Source organism: Rhinopithecus bieti, unplaced genomic scaffold (assembly GCF_001698545.2).
Source record: "Rhinopithecus bieti isolate Rb0 unplaced genomic scaffold, ASM169854v2 scaffold_12476, whole genome shotgun sequence".
Lineage (NCBI taxonomy): Eukaryota > Metazoa > Chordata > Mammalia > Primates > Cercopithecidae > Rhinopithecus > Rhinopithecus bieti.
Window position 1 is genome coordinate 640104 of NW_016807303.1, and position 22473 is coordinate 662576.

Consider the following 22473-nt stretch of genomic DNA (forward strand, 5'->3'; position numbering starts at 1 on the left):
TTTATTTATTTATTTATTTATTTATTTATTTATTTATTTGAGACCAAGTCTTACTCTGTTGCCCAGGCTGGAGTGCCGTGGCATGATCTTGACCTCAGCTCATTGCAACCTCCACCTCCTGGGTTCAAGCGATTTTCCTGCCTCAGCCTCCTGAGTAGCTGGAATTACAGGGCATGTCACCATGCCCAGCTAATTTTTGTATTTTTAGTAGAGATGAGTTTTCATCATGTTGGCCAGGCTGGTCTCTAACTCCTGACCTCAGGTGATCTGTCCACCTTGGCCTCCCAGAGTGCTGGGATTATAGGCACGAGCCACCACATCTGGCCTGGCCAGGTTATATGACTTTAAAGAGATCATGCCTTGACCACCTTTTTAGACTCTGGTGCTGAGTACAGGCCCTGGTACAAAGTTGATGTTCAGTAAGTGTTTGTTAAATTGGACCAAATCTGACAATCTTGATATTTCCCATCCTACTCACTATCCTATTCTTCCCTTTGAATTCTAGTTCAGTGTTCCACAACTTTGGCACTGCTGAGGCCAGATAAATCTTTATTTCAGGGTGCTGTGAGCTGGAGGATGTTTAGCAGCATCCCTGGCCTCTGTCCACTAGATGCCAGTAAGCACCACCTCCTGTGTGACAACCAAACTATCCTGACACTGCACATTCCCTGGAGGGAAAAATCCACCACCACCCCAATTGAGAACCAACTGTTCTAGTTGAAACAGACATATTTAAAATCAGTTCTCAATCTCACAACCAACTTCCGGAAACCCCACGGGGTAACTCCACAGGGTCTCAGCATTAGAGCTATTCTGCTTTAGTTTTCTGTTTGCCCTTCAGTTATAAGGAGGATTAAGTTCTCTCTATAATTGCATGATATGTTCATTATGAGTGAGTCATTTCTGGGGCCCAAAATAAAAGAGAGACTCCTTGCATTATCTTTTTCCCAGATCTCCACTTCCCTTGTTTAGGAGTCGGTGACCAGATAGAGACTGGTGGAGAAGCCCATGTTAATGGGTGGCTGATATTATCTGAGATCATCAGGAATTGCTAATTGTATTTTTATATCTTCCAATAATTTTTTGTAGTCTTTTTTTTCTTTTTTTTTGAGATGAAGTTTCGCTCTTGTTGCACAGGCTGGAGTACGGTGGTGCAATCTTGGCTCTCTGCAACCTCTGCCTCCTGGGTTTAAGCAATTCTCCTGCCTCAGCCTTCTGAGTAGCTGGAATTACAGGTGCCCGCCACCACACCCAGCTAGTTTTTGTGTTTTTAGTAGAGACAGGGTTTCACTATGTTGGCCAGGCTGGTCTTGAACTCCTGACCTCAGGTGATCCACCCACCTCTGCCTCCCAAAGTACTGGGATTACAGGCGTGAGCCACCGCACCCAGTCAATTTTTGTAGTCTTAAAGAAACAGTCTATACGTGAGGTTTTCCCATTACAATAGCTCCATTCCCTATTACAAAATCTTCTCCCCAAGAACTTTCCAAATTTCTACAAATGTGATTTTCAACATATTTTAGAGAACGTGTCAAGCATTGCTGAAACATCATCATCATCAGAAATGTAGAAAAGGCAACTTTCCCCCCTTTTTGAGCCTTGCTGCTTTATCATAAAATAGGACTCCCCATCCTTTGGAAAGTATTTGAAGATCAGTATTTTCCCTCTTTCTTCAGGCCCTACCCAACTCCTCCCAAAGGAAGGAGGGGTGACTTACTTGAAAGTTGTATTTGGAATAGGCAACTGGATATGTGCAGCCAAGCCCTTTTGTTTCTTAGTTTTTACTCTGCCTGTCATACAATGATACACTGTGATCTGAAGGGTCAAACTCTTCTGCAGGATCTCTCAATCCATGTAAGTAATTCTGGAGAGGAAGGTGGGAGCATTACTAATCGGAAGTTTGACTGGGAAATGTAAAGAGATAGTCATTACATGGACATCTGGAGAAAAAAACAGCACATGGAAATATCAAGTGTTCTGGGGCCCCCTAGGCAGAGGGTAGACCTTAGCCTTTTTACATCTATCCTTGTAGGCTTTTGAGACTGGTTGTTTGCGATAGCTACAGTTCTGGACTAAGCCACTGGAGTAGGTGGCTGAAGTCTTTGTGGGTAATGTTCACTTCACCAAACACTAGCACAGCTTGACCACAACAGTAATTACATTATCAGGAAAGCAGTCTTTTCATCTCTTAATGCATAAGTTACTGAGGTATTGGTGTATGTAGTGTGTTTTTTAGGCAGAGCTGCAGATCCAGACTTTAGAATGTAGAGGCTATAAATTCTTCTGCTATGAAGCATTAGTATGTGAGGTTTTAGGTGTCAATTTTAAGTTTTGGATGTAAGAATAACATAGGTAGCAAAAGATCAGCTGTACCAGATGCTGTTTCTTGTTATTTTGTTTGGAACTACATCAATCTCCTAAGAGAGAACAGAGGTAGTCTATTTTCTTGGCTCTATGTGGCTTGTCCAGAGACTCTGAAGATTCTGTAGATTCATTAATCATAGATACTATATGTACATGGCTTTTGGTTTTCAGGATCCAAGCTGTGGTTCAGTATACAGGAATGGGTTTTATTAAATGACTAGTGAAAGTAGAATGGGCACCTATTACTTTGGAAATGTAGATTCTACTTGGACGAGGTGGAAGGAAAATTGAATGAGATAATCACAACACCAAATGCCAAAAATTTACTAAGGAAAGAGTGTACCTGGAAGTCTTATTCTAATGAATAAATTTAGTGGAGAAGTACAATAACTTGAGGAGAAATTTCAGTATGTTTTAGATAAAAAGGCATGATTCAGGAAGTGTTTTTAGCTCTGTTACCTGCAAAGGGCTAACTGGAGAAGTATTAAGGAATTGAGGAAAAGAGAAATCTACTTAAAAGAAAATATGAGGTCTTAAAGACCAAACTAGATTTACACAAAGGGGAAATGGATCTAAGTGCTTCTAAAAATAGGGATATTAAAATGAAAGGTATTTCAGCCATTGTTGAATCAGAATGCATGCCCAGAGAAGATAGAGACAGGAGAGCCCAGAGGACAGAGCAGTGTGACTTTCCTCACAAAGAAGGCACTAGGATCCAGGAAGGGATTGAGGAGAACACTGTGAATGGACTGATAGTCTTTTGTGAGCTCAACTGGGGGCCCTTCCCTTAAAGACTGCAACATCTATTCAAAGTGGTTATATAAAATACGAACAGATTTAAGAATCGAAAACTGGGAAGATCAGGGTAAGATATCTGAAGCATTATTTGGTGAGTTTCAGTGTCTCAGCTGTTGTAGATGGAATTGCCAATGTTTATTTATTTATTTAGTAACTTTTATTTTTTTTGAGAAAGAGTCTCGCTCTGTCACCCAGGCTGGAGTGCAGTGGCGCAATCTCGGCTCACTGCAACCACCAAGGCCTCCCAGGTTCAAGCGATTCTTGTTCCTCAGCCTCCCGAGTACCTGGGATTACAGGTACCTGCCACCACGCCCGGCTAAGTTTTGTATTTTTAGTAGAGATGGGGTTTCATTGTGTTGGTCAGGCTGGTCTCGAACTCCTGACCTCAAATGATCTGTCCGCCTCAGCCTCCCAAAGTGCTGGGATTACAGGCATGAGGCACCATGCCCACTGGAATCGCCAATATTACTGTGGCCCTGAGTGAACATACTCAAGAAATGTTGGCATGTGGTGTTTGAAGGAAAGATGAGACAAAGAAAAGGGAATTTAGACAGGACAACATCAGATAAGTCTAAATGTGGGTGTGGTGTAATGGAAAAAGGCCCTTTAATGAAGATTATCCAAATTAAGAACATGAAAATAGATAAGATTTAGGTTTAACAAAGAATACTCTTGGCAGACTCAGAATTCTTTGATTTCAGATCTCTCATTGAGGGAGCCCACATAATGTAGAATATGGAAGGCAGTATTAGAAAAACAAATATCTGGGAGCACTTGAAGAAAAAGACTAAAATGCTGAAGCAGCAACTCAGCTGAGCCTTCCTACACAGAAAAGTTGTGGCAGAAGAAATATTTTTGTTGCCTTGAGTCAGACAAGTTACTCAAGGATTGAAAGTTCAAACATGAGGGGAGGCTAAGTTCTGAGGAAGAGTAAGGTCTGATCCCTTCTGGGCCTCAAATTACACAGGCTTCAGAAGGGTAACCCTCTAAAGCGATGGGCTTCCTAGGCTTGGCAACAGGGCCCGAAAAAAGAAAAAGACCAAAGAAGTCTTAAATACTCAGATGGGAAAATTGAGTACCTAAAATGAGACCTAGGCACTGAAGAGGTCACCACTGCAAATCCCTAGACTTTACAAAAAGACAGGAATGTTTTGAATGCCACTCACTGAGGCAAAGACAATACCTGCAGACAGGCTCCACCCAACCTCGAGCTTGCCATTTCCCATAATTATTAAGCTGCTGATGACAATAGGCTCTGGTAAGAGCAGACTTACCAGAACCCTGCTATGGCTGAAGATTTTCTCTATCTACCTTCCTTTCCTCAGACATGCCCTAAATCTCTGCTTTAGTCTCTGGTAGGAGTAACATGGACCTTCTTTATACTGAGTCCTAGGGTCAAGGAATATCATTTTGCTTGAGAAAAATGTATCTTAGTGCTAGAGACTCTCTTGTATTTTTTAAATTTATGAGTGTGAAGTTGTACTCTGATAATTGCATGTGTCCTAATAATTCTTTAGATTCTTCAGAAAAAAGTAGACTCTAGGGACTTCAGGATATATTAATACAACTTTGAAAATGCCGGTGAGTCCAGGTTTTTTTTCACTAAAGGGGAAAACAAAAACAAACTCTACCCAGACAATCAATTGAGATCCCATTGGCTAAAGCTAAGCAGAATACAAAATTAGGAAGGAAAGAAATGAAAACGTTTTTCGAATTTTGCTTAAGAATTATGAATTCTGATATCCCAGACTTTAATTTACAAAGAAGGGCAGAGAGATTTAATATTTGCTGTTTAATTTTTCCCCAGATATTTGGCAAGGGAAAAAGGTCCACTGTATTGGGTTCATTGCTTAACTTCTCGTGAGTTCTACTGGATACCCCTGCTGGGCCTAATACGGTATGGAAATAAGAAAGAGCAGTGATTTTTGGCTTAAGATATAATATGGCTTCTAGGAAACAAGAGCTAGAGACTACATGCTCATGATCCCAGGAGGCTAATGGAACAGTGACATATCACAGTTCCTGCCTCGTGAATTAGGAAGCAGGATTCTGCTCCTAGGTAACAATAACTTGACTGTTAATTTCAAAGGGTTAACAGCCCCAAAATTTGTAAGTGGTGGAAGGAAATCTTTTCTCCTTCTATCATTTTATTTCTCTCACAAAATGGACTTCATTTTGGCAGTATTAGGAAAAGTATTTTCTGCCCTTTCTCTCTGCCTTCTCACTCACTTCTCCCCAAAGGGGAAATGACACTTTAGACTGTTAAGAGGAGAAAGGAACCATGAAATATGCCCAGCTTAGCCAGTTCCAGAGGGACAAGTCACAGGGTGAATGTTTTCTGTTCTGATCCTCTGTCCCTGAGTTAGGAATATTTAGGTCAGGCCTACTTTCTAAAGGTAGGTCGGAAACTCCTCTCTCTGTGTTCAGCCCGTAGAACTCAGTGGATTGGAGGCAGTAATCCTGGGTAAGTGTGTATTCTCTGCAGACCCACCTCTCCCTTGGTGGTGAGGGTGGGGAATGTCATCCCAAGCTCTAGCCTTGGAAGAAAAGAACTCAGAAGCCCAAATGAGACCATTTATCCAAGCTGAGTTCTCTAATCCAAGTTGTTGTTGTTATTATTATTATTATTATTATTATTATCATATTAAATACATGTTTTTGACCTCTGTGTCTTTTACTCCTCAAATCTCCCCAAGTTTCAGACCAGTTAAGGGTATGAGCAGTTATTCTTGAATCATAGCAAATACTAATGACTAATACTTGTTGAGTACCTAGAATATGCCAGCGACTATGTTAAGAGTTTTATAGGCGGCCGGGCGCGGTGGCTCAAGCCTGTAATCCCAGGACTTTGGGAGGCCGAGACGGGCGGATCACGAGGTCAGAAGATCAAGACCATCCTGGCCAATACGGTGAAACCCCGTCTCTACTAAAAAATACAAAAAACTAGCCGGGTGAGGTGGCGGGCGCCTGTAGTCCCAGCTACTTGGGAGGCTGAGCCAGGAGAATGGCGTAAACCCGGGGGGCGGAGCTTGCAGTGAGCTGAGGTCGGGCCACTGCACTCCAGCCTGGGCGACAGAGCGAGACTCCGTCTCAAAAAAAAAAAAAAAAGTTTTATAGGCATTGCTTTATTAAATTCTCACAGCAGTTCTGTGAGGCGGACACTGTGGTTCCTCACACCCCATAGTTGAGGAAACTGAGGCTTAAAGAGCTTACATAATCTGCCTACAGCCATACACATCTAGCAGTGGTAGGTCTCAGACATGAAAGTAGATCCAGCCTATTGACTGCATCCTATCGTATAATCATCTCTTAACTCTTTAGGAAAAGATGAGAATAGAGCTCCAGTTTATTCTTGCTGCAGAAATTTGAAAATTATGGGACCATCAATCTGTTGTGAATGCTGTCTAAAGCAGATCTTATCTCTGAGAGTTATCAAACTGAGCTGCTCCAAAGGCGTGACATAAATTACATGTTAAACGTATAGTAAGTTGTTTCAGACTTTTAATTTCTGTTCTCTTTTTGGTTCATGACACTAATTTCACATCTGCAATTTTTTTAATATAAAGTCTGAAGGATCAATGTGAAAAACTTGTATCCTAATCTGGCTCGAACTTCTACTACAATGTGAGAGTATTTTTAAAATGTGGTATTATGAATAATCGATAACAATAGTCATAACCCTATTAGAATTCCTTTCATCTTAAAGAATTGCCCTAAGCATTTCATTAGGATTTTGCCTCAATCACTATATTTTGGCCTCTCACATTAGACCATTTTAATTATGAAAGAGTTTATAAAATTCGGAAAAAGTGTCTTTATAACCATATCAGTGATAAGATCAATTTAATTTTAGGTTACCAATTTTGTAAGAATCATGACAGCTCAATGTTAAAACTGGTAAGCACTTCAAATTTTTACACATATCATTTCTTAGAAAAGTAAAATAATAATATACTGCAAGAGCATGTAACTATAAGAACCACATGGAAAAATATATTTCAGGCTTTGGTATGTTTAAAGAAAAGTTTCTACAATTCTTAACATTGAAGCTTATCCACTATAACCCTTGACTTATTTAATTACACTTTAATTTTACATTAGTGTATCATCAAAATTTTGCCTTTGAAAGAAAATGTTAAAGCATGTAAATGGAAGAATGTGAAGATATCTCCCTGAGGTTCCCTTCCAGGGGACTTGTTGGTGTCATATTTTTACCTCTGAAATCGGTTTTTCATAGACATCTTCTCCTATGGATTTCTCCTGGGCAAGAATGGCATCTCGGTGCAGGACCCGCAGCACTTTCTCTGGCTCCGCAGACCCGTAATGAGCCTCCAGAACCTCAGGTTTGGTTTTCTCCGTCTTCAGCATGTGGATCACATCTTCTCTGGCCTGTAATAGAAAGTGCAGCAAGATCAGACGATTGACAATGTAAATCACATCCTGGGCTCAAAATATCAACAGAGAGCTTATTGAATACATCCCCATCTTGTCAGGGCTATTGGCAAATTCACTGGGTATTCTGTTCTTTTTTTTTTTCTTTTTTTTAACTAAAAGCAGATTGGCAACCAGATACTCTGCTTCAGGTTGCTAGGAAGCAGGCAAGCAGAAAAAAGGATTTGTGCTAATATTAACTACATAAAAATTGCTTTATCTAAGTAGCAATAATTCGGGATGGGGTAGGGGAGGGAGGCAAGCAGGGCTGGTCCTGGGATACTTAACCTGTTTCAGTGCACGCGAGGTCAACGACAGTCTAAAATCTTCTAGTTTTCTGTTGATGTTCTCAATGTAATATTCAAATCTGGTTTAAAATAAAACCCTGCTGCCTCCATTCTAGTTATAACTTCATGTGTCAATTAACAAACAGCCTTTATTGGTGATTTCCTGTTTCTCATTAGGTGATTCATTTTGCACAGAAACACATGGTTGAGAACTCATATGATGCTTGGATGTCCTTTTCAAATCTAATGTATCTAATGTATTCACAATAAAGGTGAAATTTCACCCCTTTAACATCCAGACTGTCAGTTAGATGAGTCAGCTTGGTAGGTCAGTTTTGTTTGTTTGTTTCTTAGCACAACGTATTACTGAAGCTTTCAAGAAAACCACGATTGTAGGCTTTATGTCATACAGTCTGTGGTTCCCATCACATAATGCAAATACACCTGCTTATGTTTTGCACTGGTTAGTAGGGATGATCTTTCTACTTATGATGGAACTGACATTTGCTGAATGTATTTCCATATAGGGACACACTTGGAACTGTTTTTCCAGTAATGGTGATAGGTAAGAAGTGCCCTGACTTCATTCCAACTTGTACTAAAGAAAAAGCTGGTTGGGAACAAAGTTTCAGCCTATGACAATGGAATAGAGTTTTCTCCTATATTGATGCTAACTGTGGGACTGAAATTATAAACCTGGTTCATTATTATGATATTCTAAAGAAGAGAGCTAACTAGTCAACTATGAGTGTTCACGATACGACCGTTATAAAGTTTGTCTTTCTTGAGGTTTCTCACTTTCGTTGCTTTTTCAGTCTCCAAATTAATCTAATTCCATATGGCTACAGAATAATTCATTACTGAGATGTCAATGAACTGGAATTTGCAGATTTGAAATGTCTCTGCCACATATACACATGTTCACTTCAAGACAAAAATGGAAAATACGAATTTTGAAGAACCTGGTGGTTTAGAATGTTAGTGAATGTTGAAGTCAGGAAATAGTTTAATGGAAAGGCAATATGTCTCCATGCAGGTTGAAAGAAGATAAGCACAGATGCAGGGTCAAGTTAGCCTGTACACTGTGCTCATTAGAAAAAGGTGCCCACTTTATCCAGGAGACACAGCCCTGAGTCAGAGCACAGCTCACCTAGTGAGTGAAGAGCAGGCTGTCTTTTAGCCCTGTTCATCCTCTCTACCAGGCACCATTGTGCAAGGCATAACTCCCAATCTATACTGAAGGAGCCTCAAGTTAATGTAGATTGCGACTGGTCTTCAGGCAGAAAGTGCTCCTGTGTTCATCTGACATAGGTGAATATGTAAAGCATGTTCTAAAGTAATGATTCACAATGCTGACTGTACTGAAGTCATTTGAGGAACTCTTAAAAAATCCCAAGACCCAGGCCGTTCCAGACCAATTACATTCTAATCTTTTGGAGAAGGACCTATATACATCAACACTTTTTAAGGCTCCCAGGTGATTCCAGGGTTGAGAGTACTGTGCCACACTAATAGACTACAAGACATAGCAACTAAATTGAATACAAATCCTTGGCATCATCCAAAGTCACCTTGCTTACTTTGGTGCAAGTGCATTTCCTTTTCCGATCTTAAAAGCTGTCATCACCTTTCTCCTTTAAATTATCCTCACACCCTTGGTCAGTTTTTTGCTTTGACCAAATCCGAAAGAGACGAACTCGTCTTTAAAGAAGAAACACCATACTGTGAATTTAGTGACTTATGTAATGACAGGAAAGGAAAATTTAGAATCACATTTAAAGTGAAAAAATGGCGATGATAGAAGGTTGGCAAGCTGGAAGTTCTTGATAACAAACTACTGTCTGTTTCTCATCTTTAAATCGGATGAAGTAAAGGCCATTTTCTAAAGTTCATTTTTCTAACATGTGAAATGTGAAGTCTTATAGAGCAGACATAGAATGTACTGTCCTTTGAAAAAATAAATAAAAAATTTTAATATAAAAAATGAAAAGAATGTACTGTTGTTTATACTGTAAATTTAGATACTGATTAAAAATTTCTGAAATACTAAAAGAAAAGGGCTTAGAAGGCAGGGTAGTAATATTAAGGGCTGGTTTTTTTGACGTTTATTTTGTTTTTCTGTTTTTTGCTTTTGTTTTTGTTTTTGAGACAGAGTCTCAGTCTGTCACCTAGACTGGAGTGCAGTGCCACGATCTTGGCTCACTGCAACCTCTCTCTCCCAGGTTCAAGTGATTCTCCTGCCTCAGCCTCCCAAGTAGCTGGGACTACAGAACATGCCACCTTACCCGGCTAATTTTTGTATTTTTAGTAGAGAGAGGGTTTCGCCATGTTGGCCAGGCTGGTCTCGAACCCCTGACCTCAAGTGATCTGCCCCGCCTTGGCTTCCCAAAGTGCTGGGATTACAGGCATGAGCCACTGCACTTGGCCTAAGGACTGTTTTTAACCTCTTCTTTTTGTTTCTACAGGTATGTATTTTCTAAATTTTCTACTGTAAATATGTAACTAGTTTTACAAAGAGAAACAAAGTAGTGCTTTCATAAAGAAAAAAGAAATACTTCATCATTCCTTATTCCCCATAAATAAAACAAAGGCAAATAATTTCATAGGAAGTTCTTTTTCATGCACCCAATGCTGAGAAAGCCACCTTCATTCTGGCTATAGACAGTCCCATGCACAGTACGTAGGATTTAACCAAAGGAGGACGTAAAACAAAAATTACTCAAGGATTATTCTATGCCCTCTTTTTGGCATTGTCTTGATTTCTTTCAGAATTATTTCAAACACACCAGTAAAGCCAGAGGTAAAACAGCCACTGAGCTGGGTAAGTGTACTGAAGACAGCATAGTATAAGGATTATAGGTTTTCCCACCTAAAATTTATTATGATTTAGTCACATTCTAACTAGACAGGTGAAGGAATCACAGCAGAACTATTTCCATATGGTCTTTCCACAAATGACATTCTGAAAAAGTGTTTGTCCTTAGTTATGGATAAAGGTAATCAGAAAGTGGCTGTATCAAGTAATGTTGAGAGCAACAATGTAAACTGTATCAAGTAATGTTGAGAGCAACAATCTTACTGCTGGTTTGCCCAAGTTTACATGGCTCGAGCATAAAGAAAATTAAATAAATCTTAAAGCTATCAAGCAAGTATGAGTTTTAATGAAAATATAGGAATAAAATTTATATCATGATAGAATGAGTCCAGCTTTGAAGAGACTCAGAAATAGTTTCCAATGTCAGCTAAGGTGTGTGATTTGTGCAAGCAGTTAACATTGCTTGGACCTAATTTATCATTTATGAAGTTGGATCATAATTTTCTTATATACTTGTTGTTAGATTAAAATCAGATGTAAATATATAAGATGCCTAATATAAAACTTGGCATACAGTAGGTGCTGAGACAATAGTAATTATATACTATGGTTTCTGTTAGATCTCCACGATTAAATAACTTTTTGCTGCATGAGTAGAAAAGGAATTTTATAAGATACATTTTTCACTAACCAAATATAACATGTAAAACTGGTATTGTTAAAACTGTCTATATATTTCACAATCTACTCTTAGCAATAATTTTTTCAAAAAGGAATTTCAAAATCAGAGCAGTCTCTCCAAAAGTTATTTAATCTGCCTGACTGTTTCCTTGTCTGTAAAGTGGGGACACAACCCCTATACATTATAGGGACTGTGTTAGGCTCTAACAAGATAATGCAAATAAAGTACTTTTAAAACTGTAAGCAGGTAGCTATTTCAGTTTAATCATTTAAGTTATTTAGTTTAAAAATATCCAAATATTATTGGTATTGATCATCTTGACCCCAAACTTCCTAATTCTCTTAGAAGACAGTTTCTTGTGTTCCAACTGATATCAAACACCTATTACTTTCCTTCCCCGAAATACACTTTTGCTTGAACTGTATTAATTGTGATATGCTACATATACTATATATTTCAGCTTAGTTTAATTATCCTAGATACTAATTACTGAAGAAAAAGAGGTTATGGTGATATAATACAGTGCATTTATTTACCATCACACTATTCACTATAAATTTACTAAAGCCTCTTTAATTGTATAGTAATAATCATGGAAAGAGGCCAGGTGTGGTGGCTCACGCCTGTAATCCCAGCACTTTGGGAGGCCGAGGCAGGTGGATCACCAGAAGTCAGGAGTTCAAGACCAGCCTGGCCAACATAGTGAAACCCCATCTCTACCAAAAATACAAAAATTAGCCAGGCGTTGTGGTGTGCGCCTGTAGTCCCAGCTACTTGGGAGGCTGAGGCAGGAGAATCGCTTGAACCCGGGAAGCAGAGGTCGCAATGAGCACAGTGAGCCGAGATTGTACAACTGCACTGCAGCCTGGGCGACAGAGGGAGACTGTCTCAAAAGAATAATAGTGATAATAATAAAATAGTAAATCAATAAAATTGTGGTATCTAATCAATGTATTAATGAAGATGACTGTGTGATTACAAATTTATTTTACTATTTGAAACAAATGATTCAATTTATGTTAAAAAAAGATTCTATATTTTGGGGAGAAAACAACTTTACATCTCCATTTCTGAGAAACTTGCTAATTTTTCTATAAAAGAATAAAGTTCAAAATGTAAGAAAGCTTCTGCTCTTGAGCATTAATATTTTCATATAGAAATTTATCTAAAACAATTTGTTAAAATCCTAGCATGTGGGGAAGCTGCAAAATAGACCACTATATTTAAATACATGTAAAATGACCCAGAGAAGAATGCTTTGAAGATGACTCTACGTTCAACTTATTTACTCCTGATGATAGAGAACAAATATGAGATTAGAGTAGAGAAACAGACACAATTGTCACACCATTCTCTTCCATCAGACATAGTTCTTCTTTGTGCCAGTGGAGGTGTAGGGAGGCCAAGAACAAGGATGTTCCATAAATACTCCACAACTGAAACTGCACCAGGTGGAACAAGGGGTTTCTCAGTTGACTGGATAAGAAGCTGATTCAAAACATGTGGGGGCAGCTCTGTGAAGCCTAGGGCCCACAGGTGAGTGTGCAATTCATTGTATAAAGTCAATGGAGTGAGTCTGCGCTTTGCTGGAAAAGCAGGAGCAAATTGGAGGATAGAATAAAACATAGGACAGGTGGAACCCACACAAGTAGCATAGGTTCAAAAGAGGCTGAATCCAATCACTCCTTCAATAAATATTTGCACACATTTACTTTGTGCAATGCATTGTATTCAGTATTGGAGAAATAACTGCATCCTTGGGAATTCAAGTCTGGAGAGACACAAACAAACAATTGAGAGGTGTTTACAATATGACATAGTAAGCCTTCAGTGGAGGAAATAATTGGGGCTAAGGACATCAACTAGAAGAACACTTAACTTGAATCTGAGCTAACAGAAGAGGCTTCCTGGATTAAGGACCTGAAATCTCATAATGAATACTTGAGCTACAGAAAGAAGAGGTAAGGTAAGAGTGCTCTAGGCCCAGGCAAGACTGTATACAAAGGCCAAACAGATTTAAATGCATGGGATTTTGCAATATGAGACTGGAGTAATAAACTCATGAAAAGCTTTGTAAGCCATGCAGAGAGTTTGGATTTTGTCACAGAAGAGCAAGAGGCTTTGGAGTTTCTGAGCAGCAGGACAATGATGGTCAGATTTGTGTGCTGGAAACATCATTCATCTGCTATGTTAAAAGCACAGAAATTCTAAGTCAGCCAGTCTGTTGGTGCAGGCCAGGAATTGTGTTTTGAAATATCTCTATAGGTGATTCTAAAGCACAGCTGCACTTGGAAATCACTGCTCTAGGACAGATGATCAATTCAGCATCAAAAATACTTAAAACTTTGGCTGTGTTAGCTCAAGGTTCTTGGCAGGGTTGTCTGATTCCCAGGGACTTGGTTGCCTCAGAGGTTTCTTGCTGTTCTCCCTGTGTTGTTAGTCCCTGATCTTTCTGCACCAAAGAATCATGGCCATTTCCAGCCAGCAGCCTATATGAGGAGGATCCCTGAAAACTGCTGGAAGTGTGTGCCAGTTCTGGGCAAATGAGGGTGACCAAATGTCCCAGTTTGTCTGAGACTAAGGGAAGCTGAGTCCTGTGAAGTCGGACTTCTGCAAACCAGGACAGTCCCAGGCAAGCCGGGACAAGTTGGTCACCCTATGACAAACACCAAGCCAGAAAGAGACTGGATATTCCATAATATTCCTGTGTCTAGCAAGGCAGCCACAAATGGGCATATTATGCTCAGGAACTGAATTTCATTGATCATGTTTCCAAAACTTAGCTTTTTTTTAAACGTACAGCACCATTACTAATTATTATGTCTGATGACAGTTTAACTGTATTTTAAACTTGTGCGGCTTTTCTATCTTTGAATGAAAAAAACATAATGAGTAGGAAAGAATGCTTAGTTCTTATGCTCCTATGACATAGCTTCTTCCACACTTCTAAAATGGGGGTGGTATGCCCACAAGCCTTGGAGCTTGGAGATAAACATGGTGCATCCTCTTTTAGCACTAAGATTACTGAAAGACTTGGGGTGGGTGATAAGTAGCTTAAAACTCAGAATATTCATACAACTTTAATATTCACCTGAGTGTTCAGAACAAAACAAAAGACATAAAAAAGCATTTGCTTCAGCAAGGCAGCTTGGGACAGACTCTTAGACGATGTAACCATCACCCCAACATGATGATCCACTCACTTGGCTGAGAGGAAGCATAGCCAGTGGGAAGTTTAAGAAGCCTGCCCTTACCTAATGACACTGCACACTTTGAACAAGGCATTCCTGCCAAAAGCTGTTGACTTTAAATAATGATGGATCCATTTTGAGGAAAGGACAAATCCATTTCTATGCTTATGGAAGAATGACACAGTTCCCAAGCACTATCACTTCTTGATATTATTTAACTTCCTAAACATGACCCCATTGTTGCAGTGAGTCAAGGAGCCCTAGAAAAGACAGTTCTGGAAGATCAGTAACATATCCTTTCTGTGATTGCTTTCCCATTCTGCTTTCCCATTCAACCACTCCGTATCTACTTACATATGGTAATTTATTAATTTACTTGTCTATTTCCTTCTGAGGCTTTGAGCTGCTGTGAGGACTGTGACTGCTGTGGGAGACTGTGTCTACAGCGTCTAAAAGTAAATATTTGCTGCAATAAAGAAAAGTAAAATTAAGTGATGTGAAAGTCAGAGAGGCATAAACTGGCACTGAAAATCTCAAAACAACCTTAACTACTTAGCTTTGTTCAAAAGATCTAAATAGTTACATTTTGTCAACCTCTTTACTCTTTCAACTGATATATTTGTCTGTACTTTGGGCGTCTTCTCTTCTTCTTTTTTTCTTTTTTTTTTAGACAGAGTTTTGCTCTTGTTGCCCAGGCTGGAATGCAGTGGCATGATCTCAGCTCACTGCACCCTCCACCTCCCGAGTTCAAACAATTCTCCTGCCTCAGCCTCCGAGTAGCTGGGATTACAGGCACCTGCCATCACACCTGGCTAATTTTTGTATTTTTAGTAGAGACAGGGTTTCACCATATTGGCCAGGCTGGTTTCGAACTCCTGACCTCAAGCAATCCTCCCACCTCAGCGCCCCAAAGTTCTGGGATTACAGGCATGAGCCGCTGTGCCCAGCCCACTTTCTTCTTTTTAAGTTGATTCCAAAAAGAAAATATGTAAACTGAATAAGGAAAAATAGTACATTCCACCAGAATGCTGCAACAGGAAATGGACTATCTTTAAATCTCGTACAAATTGAATTATATTATTTACCTGAGTTAGATAAATTCTAATATTATAAACAGATTGAAAGAAAAAAAGTTATGTAATGTATAATGTTATTAGCTGTTACTATAGAAATTAAACCCATTTTTTCCCTGAATTTTAGAAATCAATGTTAACAAGATTCGTGATACAACTATGTACAAGAAGAACATTCAGACGTGGTTAGGTTAAAGGGCCACTAGGGCTAAAATTGTGACTTTTGTTCTCTTTGGAGAAATTATTCTCCACAACTATACAGTCAGTAGTAGCCTAAAAGCCTGTATAGAGCTTGTTCATAAAAGAGTAGCGCTTCAGACTGAATATCTACCAAATCTGTTATTAAAATATCAGAAACAGATGCAATTTCTTATGTTAAAACCTGCTTTGCCACCACCATGATAGCTTGAGTTTTTAAATGTAAAATCCTCAAAATCCCAATTATGACTTTGCAGAAATAGAAAAATCCATAAATTCATATGGAATCTCAAGGGACCATGAATAGCTGAAATAAACTTGAAAAATAACAAAGTTGGAGGTCTCACATTTCCTCATTTCAAAGCTTACTACAAATTTACACTAATTAAAACAGTGTGGTACTGTCATAAAGACAGACATGTGATCAATGGAATGGAATAGAAAGCCCACAAATAAATTATTGCATATATAGACAAATGATTTTCTACAAGAGTGCAAGATCATTCAATGGGGAAAGGAGAGTCTTTTCAACAAATGTTGGGAAAACTGGATATCCACATGCAGAAGAATTAAGTTGGAACCTTTCCTTGTAGCATATACAAAAAGTAACTCAAAATTGATAAAAATGTAAGAGCTAAAACTATAAAACTCTTAGAAATAGCACAGGAGAAAAGTTCCATGATATTGGATATAGCACTTACTTCTTGGATATGATACCAAAGCACAGGCAACAAAAGAAAAACATATAAATTGGACTATGTTAAATCTAAAAACTTCCTTGTGTCAGAGAACACAATCAACAGTATGGAAAGCAACCTATAAAATGGGAGAAAATATCTGCATATTGTATGTGCAATAAGAATTAATATCCAGAGACCGAGCGTGGCGGCTCATGCCTGTAATCCCAGCACTTGGGGAGGCCAAGGTGGGTGGATCACCTGAGGTGAGGTCGGGAGTTCGAGACCAGCCTGATCAACATGGAGAAACCCCGTCTCTACTAAAAATACAAAATTAACTGGGCCTGATGGCGCATGCCTGTTATCCCAACTATTTGGGAGGCTGAAGCAGGAGAATTGCTTGAACTTGGAAGGTGGAGCTCATCAGCTGAGATCGTGCCATTGCACTCCAGCCTGGGTAACAAAAGCAAAACTCTGTCTCCAAAAAAAAAAAAAAAAAAAAAAAATTAATATCCATATCTAGAATATTAAAGAACTCCTATGGAAAAAAAAAATTTAATGGGGCAAAGGACTCAAATAGACATTTCTCCAAAGAAGATATACAAGTGGCCAAAAGGCACATGAAAAGATACTCAATATCACAAACACAAGTCAAAATTAACAATGAGATACTACTTTACACCCAATAGGATGGCTGTCAAGAAAAGAAAGAGAGAGAGAGAGAAAGAAAGGAAGAAAGAAAGAAAGAAAGAAAGAAAGAAAGAAAGAAGGAAGGAAGGAAGGAAGGAAGGAAGGAAGGAAGGAAGGAAGGAAGAAAGGGAAAGAAAGAAAGAAAGAAAGAAAGAAGAAAGAGTTGGTGAGGGTACAGAAAAATTGAAACCCTGGTGCACTCACTAGTGGTAGAAAAGTAAAATGGTGCAGCTACTATGGAAAATAGTATGTCAGTTCCTCAAAACTTAAAAATAGATTACCACATGATCCCAAAAGAAATGAAAGCAGGGATTCAAACAATATTTGAACACTTGTGTTCATAGTAATATTATTCAAAATAGTCAAAAATAAGAAGAACCCAAGTGTCCATTGACTGATAAATGGACAAACTAAATATGGTACATACATACAATGGACTATCATTCAGCCTTAAAAAGGAAGGAAATTTTGACATGTGCCATAAGATTGGTGAACCTCGAAGATGTTATGCTAAGTATAACAAGTCAGTTACAAAAGGACAAATGCTGTGTGATTCCACTTACAGGTACTTAGAGTAGTCAAATTATAGAGAAAGAAAGTAGAATAGTGGGTGGTTGCCAGGGCAGAGAGCAGGGGGAAACGGATGCTATTTTTTTAATGAGTAGTTTCTAGTTTAGAAGATGAAAATAATTCTGGAGATGGATGGTGGTGATAATTGCACAACACGGTGAATATACTTAATGCCACTGAACTGTACACTTGAAGATGGTTAAAATGGTCAATTTTATATTGCATACATTTTACCACAATTATTTATTTATTTATTTGAGATGGAGACTTGCTATGTTGTCCAGCCTGGTCTTGAGCTCCTGGCCTCATGCAGTCTTCCCATCTCAGCCTCCCAAAGTGCTAGGGTTACAGACAGGAGCCACGACGCCTGGCCAACAATTTAAAAAAAATTAAGTATACATTCACCTGCCTAAAAAAAATCAACTAAGAAAAGAAAATTAAAATCTTTCCCAATTTTCTATCTAGAGATTATGTTTTTGGAAAAAACTAAAATTTCAAGCTGGGCGCAGTGGCTCAGGCCTATAATCCCAGCACTTTAGGAAGCTGAGGCTGGTGGATTTGTTGAGTCCAGGAGTTCAAGACCAGCCTGGGCAACATGGCAAAACCCTGTCTCTATAAAAAATGCAAAAATTTGCCAGGTGTGGTGGCCTGTGCTTGTAGTCCCAGCTACCTGGGAGGCTGAGAAGGTAGGATCACTTGAGTCCAGGAGGTAGATCACATCACTGCACTCCAGCTGGGGAAACAGACTGAGACCCCATCTCAAAACAAAACAAAATAAAACAAAACAAAAAACTAAAGTTCCATGTAATAAATTATAAAAGTTTAGTCATAGTTCCCTGTAATTAGTCATCCAAATGTCACTGTCATCCATGGATTTGAATGCATTTTTATTATGTGGTTTTCTCCTTTTTTCTATTTTACACACATTGGGATATTAATAGTGTGACAGCTGCAGTGTCCTGGATTAAAAATTAGATAAGGTCACAGGTTCCCCCATGCAGCGCTATCATCCTACAGTGTATAATTTCTTAAATTCCAAAAGACTGCAAGCTCTCAGTTCTATGCTAACAAAGACCTCAGGCAGAGCCCTTAAACTGTCCACTTGTATGCATAATCAGCAGATAGGGTCCAGCTTTCTGTGAAACAGGTGAGAAGCTGATTTTTTTTTTTTTTTTTTTTTTTGAGATGGAGTCTTATTCTGTCACCTAAGCTGGAGTACAGTGGCACAATCTCAGCTCACTGCAACCTCCACCTCCCAGGTTCAAGCAATTCTCCTGCCTCAGCCTCCTGAGTAGCTGGGACTACAGGCGCGTGCCACCACGCCAGACTAATTTTTGTATTTTTAGTAGCGACAGGGTTTCCCCATTCTTGGCCAGGCTGGTCTCGAACTCCTGACCTCAGGTGATCCACCCGCCTCGGCCTCCCACAGTGCTGGGATTACAGGCACGAGTCACCATGCTGGGCCAGTGAGAAGCTGAATTTTTTAGAACATGGGAGAAGTCATTGCTAAGGTACAACTAGATAACATTTTCTCACAGTGGTTGTTTATCAGCTCAGTAAACTTAATCCCCTCAACACAAACTAGCTAGACGAGACCCAGGACAAATCAAGCATCTCTGGGACAACTCTGTTTATTAAGTTAAATTTTCTTCACCTCTTTCTTAATTTTCTGCGATTGCCTCCTTTTCAGTTGTCTCTAGAAGTTATTTTTCCACCTCAAGGGGAAATCCTTCTGTGTAATTCCATCTGGAAAACTGACTGGCGGGTGGCCTTGTCACACAGCTATTTGCATGAGGCTCTTCCTGGGAAAGAACTCATCCCCAGGGAAGAAGGGCACCATTTTGGTTGAAGGACAATAGAACAGGGTCAGAGGGGAAGGGTGAGTCTGAGTGCAGCACAGTGTCTGTCACTCAGACTCCCATGTAACCCACCCCCATCGACCCTTGCCTGAGTCCTGGGGTGAGGGATTGCCATGAAAGACCCAAGTAAGAACTAGAGTAATTGGTAAATTAGAATTCAAAGCACCACAGCTTCAGCAGTTAGGGGGGAAGGTGGGGAAGAGTAGCCCTGTCTATAGCTTACATCATGCTCTCAGTGTAGACATCAGCCTGAGCAGCCTCCAAGTAGACAACAACTGACATAAACAGAAGAGAGAGTCTTTGGGGCACACACAGCTGTGTTGGCTGTGCACTTGCAGGGGCAGTCATCAGACCCACAGCTGGCTGGAGAAGGAAAGAAAGGGCAAATGGCAAATGCCAATATTATCCCAGAGAAGTGTGTGGAACATGTGTGGGTCATTTTCTGATTTTCTGGGGTCTTCCAAGGCTTATGAGATAACCTAAAGGAGCTTGGCATTCTCACCGAGCTGGAGGGCGCAGGGGCAAGAGAGGGAAAGGACAGCTTTATAGAAGTCTTTGATCTTATTTTTATCCTCAGACTGGTGAGGTCTGGAGATATGGGTAAAGCATTTTCAAAAGAGAAACTATATTGATCAAACAAAATAAAACTACATTGTCTAGACAGAATTTATTTGAGGTTTATTTGAATCACATAACATTGAATTTCTTTGGGTTTACTGTGTTTTCTGATCTATTCATTTTAGCCTCTGACCTAAGTGAATTCTACACTTATACATTTGACAAAGGTAATAAAACTACTGTTGATTTTTTTGAACAAAAATGCAAGAAAATCTCAGCCATTCTGAACCTATGAGGAATGTCACACTGGATATTCACTTTTACAAAAAAATCAGAGTTAGCATGCCAAATATTAGATATTTTAATTTTAAGCATTTGGGCACAGGTACATCCTCAAATGTATTATAAAGTCCCCCTCCACTTAAAAAATATATAAGGTACATAATGTCTTTTTGAAAACTCAGGGTGGTCCTTATAAGTATCAATTTTCTGATGTACTGAAGATTAATATTGTTGTGTCCTTACTGAATCCACTTGCTTTTTGTTTTTCTTTTAAAGCAAGTTCCTGATGTAGACTCAGAGCTACTTTTTGGCTTAATTTTACTCCTACTCAAGAGATGCAATGTGGTAGAAAGAGCATGCCCTAGGGAATCTTGTGTTAGAAATATGCGTCGGTACTACTGTTAGTGTGACCTTGAATGAGTGAGTTAGCCTCTCTGAGCTAATGTATACAAAGTGCCTGGTAATATTGGTTACCCTGCACCCCTTGGGAGTCAGACAAATTATAGCTCTTCTGTTTACTACAACTATGTGACCGTGGCTCTGAATTTCAACTCCCCAACCTGCATGAGAACGAAATATTTGTGAAGTGATTAATATAGTGCCTGATATACAGTGAGGCCCAATGAAAGGCAATTTCTTCTCTCTCTTTTTTTTTTCTCTGGTAAGAGCAAATTGCCTGATCCACTGGGCAACATAACCAAAAGCCTTTCCATAAACTGAACCAATACGTCAAAGGCTAAGGCATTTTTTTTTCATCCCTGTTGTTCCCAATATTCAGTGACTACCCAAACCATTCATAACAACATCTGTGATTCCTGTGCCATGAACCTAGCAGACCACTAGTAACCCTATGTCAGCTTGTGCCAGCTTGTGCAAATAGTGCAAGTGGAGGCCTCTTGTACTATTTGTTGATGTGATTTAAAGAGGCAGCTCCCTCTCTAATTCAAAAATTTGGACTACACTGTTTACAGTCTGCAGTTCCCTCATCACCACTGTCAAAAGATTACATTACGGCAGAAATATCTTACTATTTTTTCTAAACTTTTCTTAGTATTTTTTTAAAATCCAGCATCAGTAAGAAACAATACTACATAGCACATTTTGCTAGTACTCATGCTGAAGGTAAGTATTGCCCGTATATGAAGGATGCAACGAAAGTCAAGCCCTCTGATTTAGGAAAGGAAAATAAAAATAAGCACAAAAAATAGAAATGTTAAATTTTTTAAAATTGCATCTTTAACAATATTCCCGTTGAGTTCCTACTTGGAATGTCCTTTTTTTTTAAAAAAAAAAAAAAAAAAGAAAGAAACTAGACCCTTGAGAAAAAGGTCTACTTATGTATGATTTGTGATTTGTTAACTGCTTTTCATGGGCAATATTTGGCCTTACAAGGCCTGTTTAAAATGCCAAATAGTCAATTGCATTTGCTTGTAAAATTAACTTGCCTTTTCAGTATATTGGATCAGAGATGGGACACATTCAAAAATGTTTTGAACACCAACATCTCATATGTCCTGTTACCTAAGTGCTATTGTTTAGGAGATACATGATGCTCTGTGACTTGAGAGTGAGCATAAAATTTGTGGAACTGCCATTTCTGATGGCTGATACTTCCCTAATCACAATAGTCACCACTTTGTAATTACAATTGCGCCTTTCTCCCTTCCCACAAGACTGAGAGCACTGAAGGCAGGAGCCTCTTGTTCTCTTTTGTGTCCCTAGCTCCTAGCACAATGACTGACACAAGTGGGTGCTCAGTAAACATTTGTTGAATGGTGTGTATGTGTGTATCCTACTTATCCATCAACAATTTATTGTGCTTCTTCTTTTCAAAGCATGTACATTTTCTCCTCTGAGGACAGAACTGCTTTTTAAAAAGCTACCTTTTTGCCCTTCACTAGAGAAAGTTTAGATTCCAAAAGATATCGACTTATTAGTTTCACTTATGTTCACAGAATTTCTGTCAAATGTCTCCATGGTTCAGATTCCTTACTGAAT

The 22473-nt window shown here is 39.1% G+C and overlaps 1 protein-coding gene across 2 annotated transcripts in view; it reads right to left on the minus strand.

The window, feature by feature from the left end:
• FILIP1 (filamin A interacting protein 1) overlaps positions 1-22473 on the minus strand; it is a 203318-nt gene that overhangs the window by 64393 nt on the left and 116452 nt on the right. For both annotated transcript variants that reach the window (XM_017881125.1, XM_017881124.1), the window contains exon 3: positions 7378-7551. In XM_017881125.1, coding sequence (XP_017736614.1) covers positions 7378-7551 — 174 coding nt within the window. The remainder of the gene's footprint in view (positions 1-7377; positions 7552-22473) is intronic.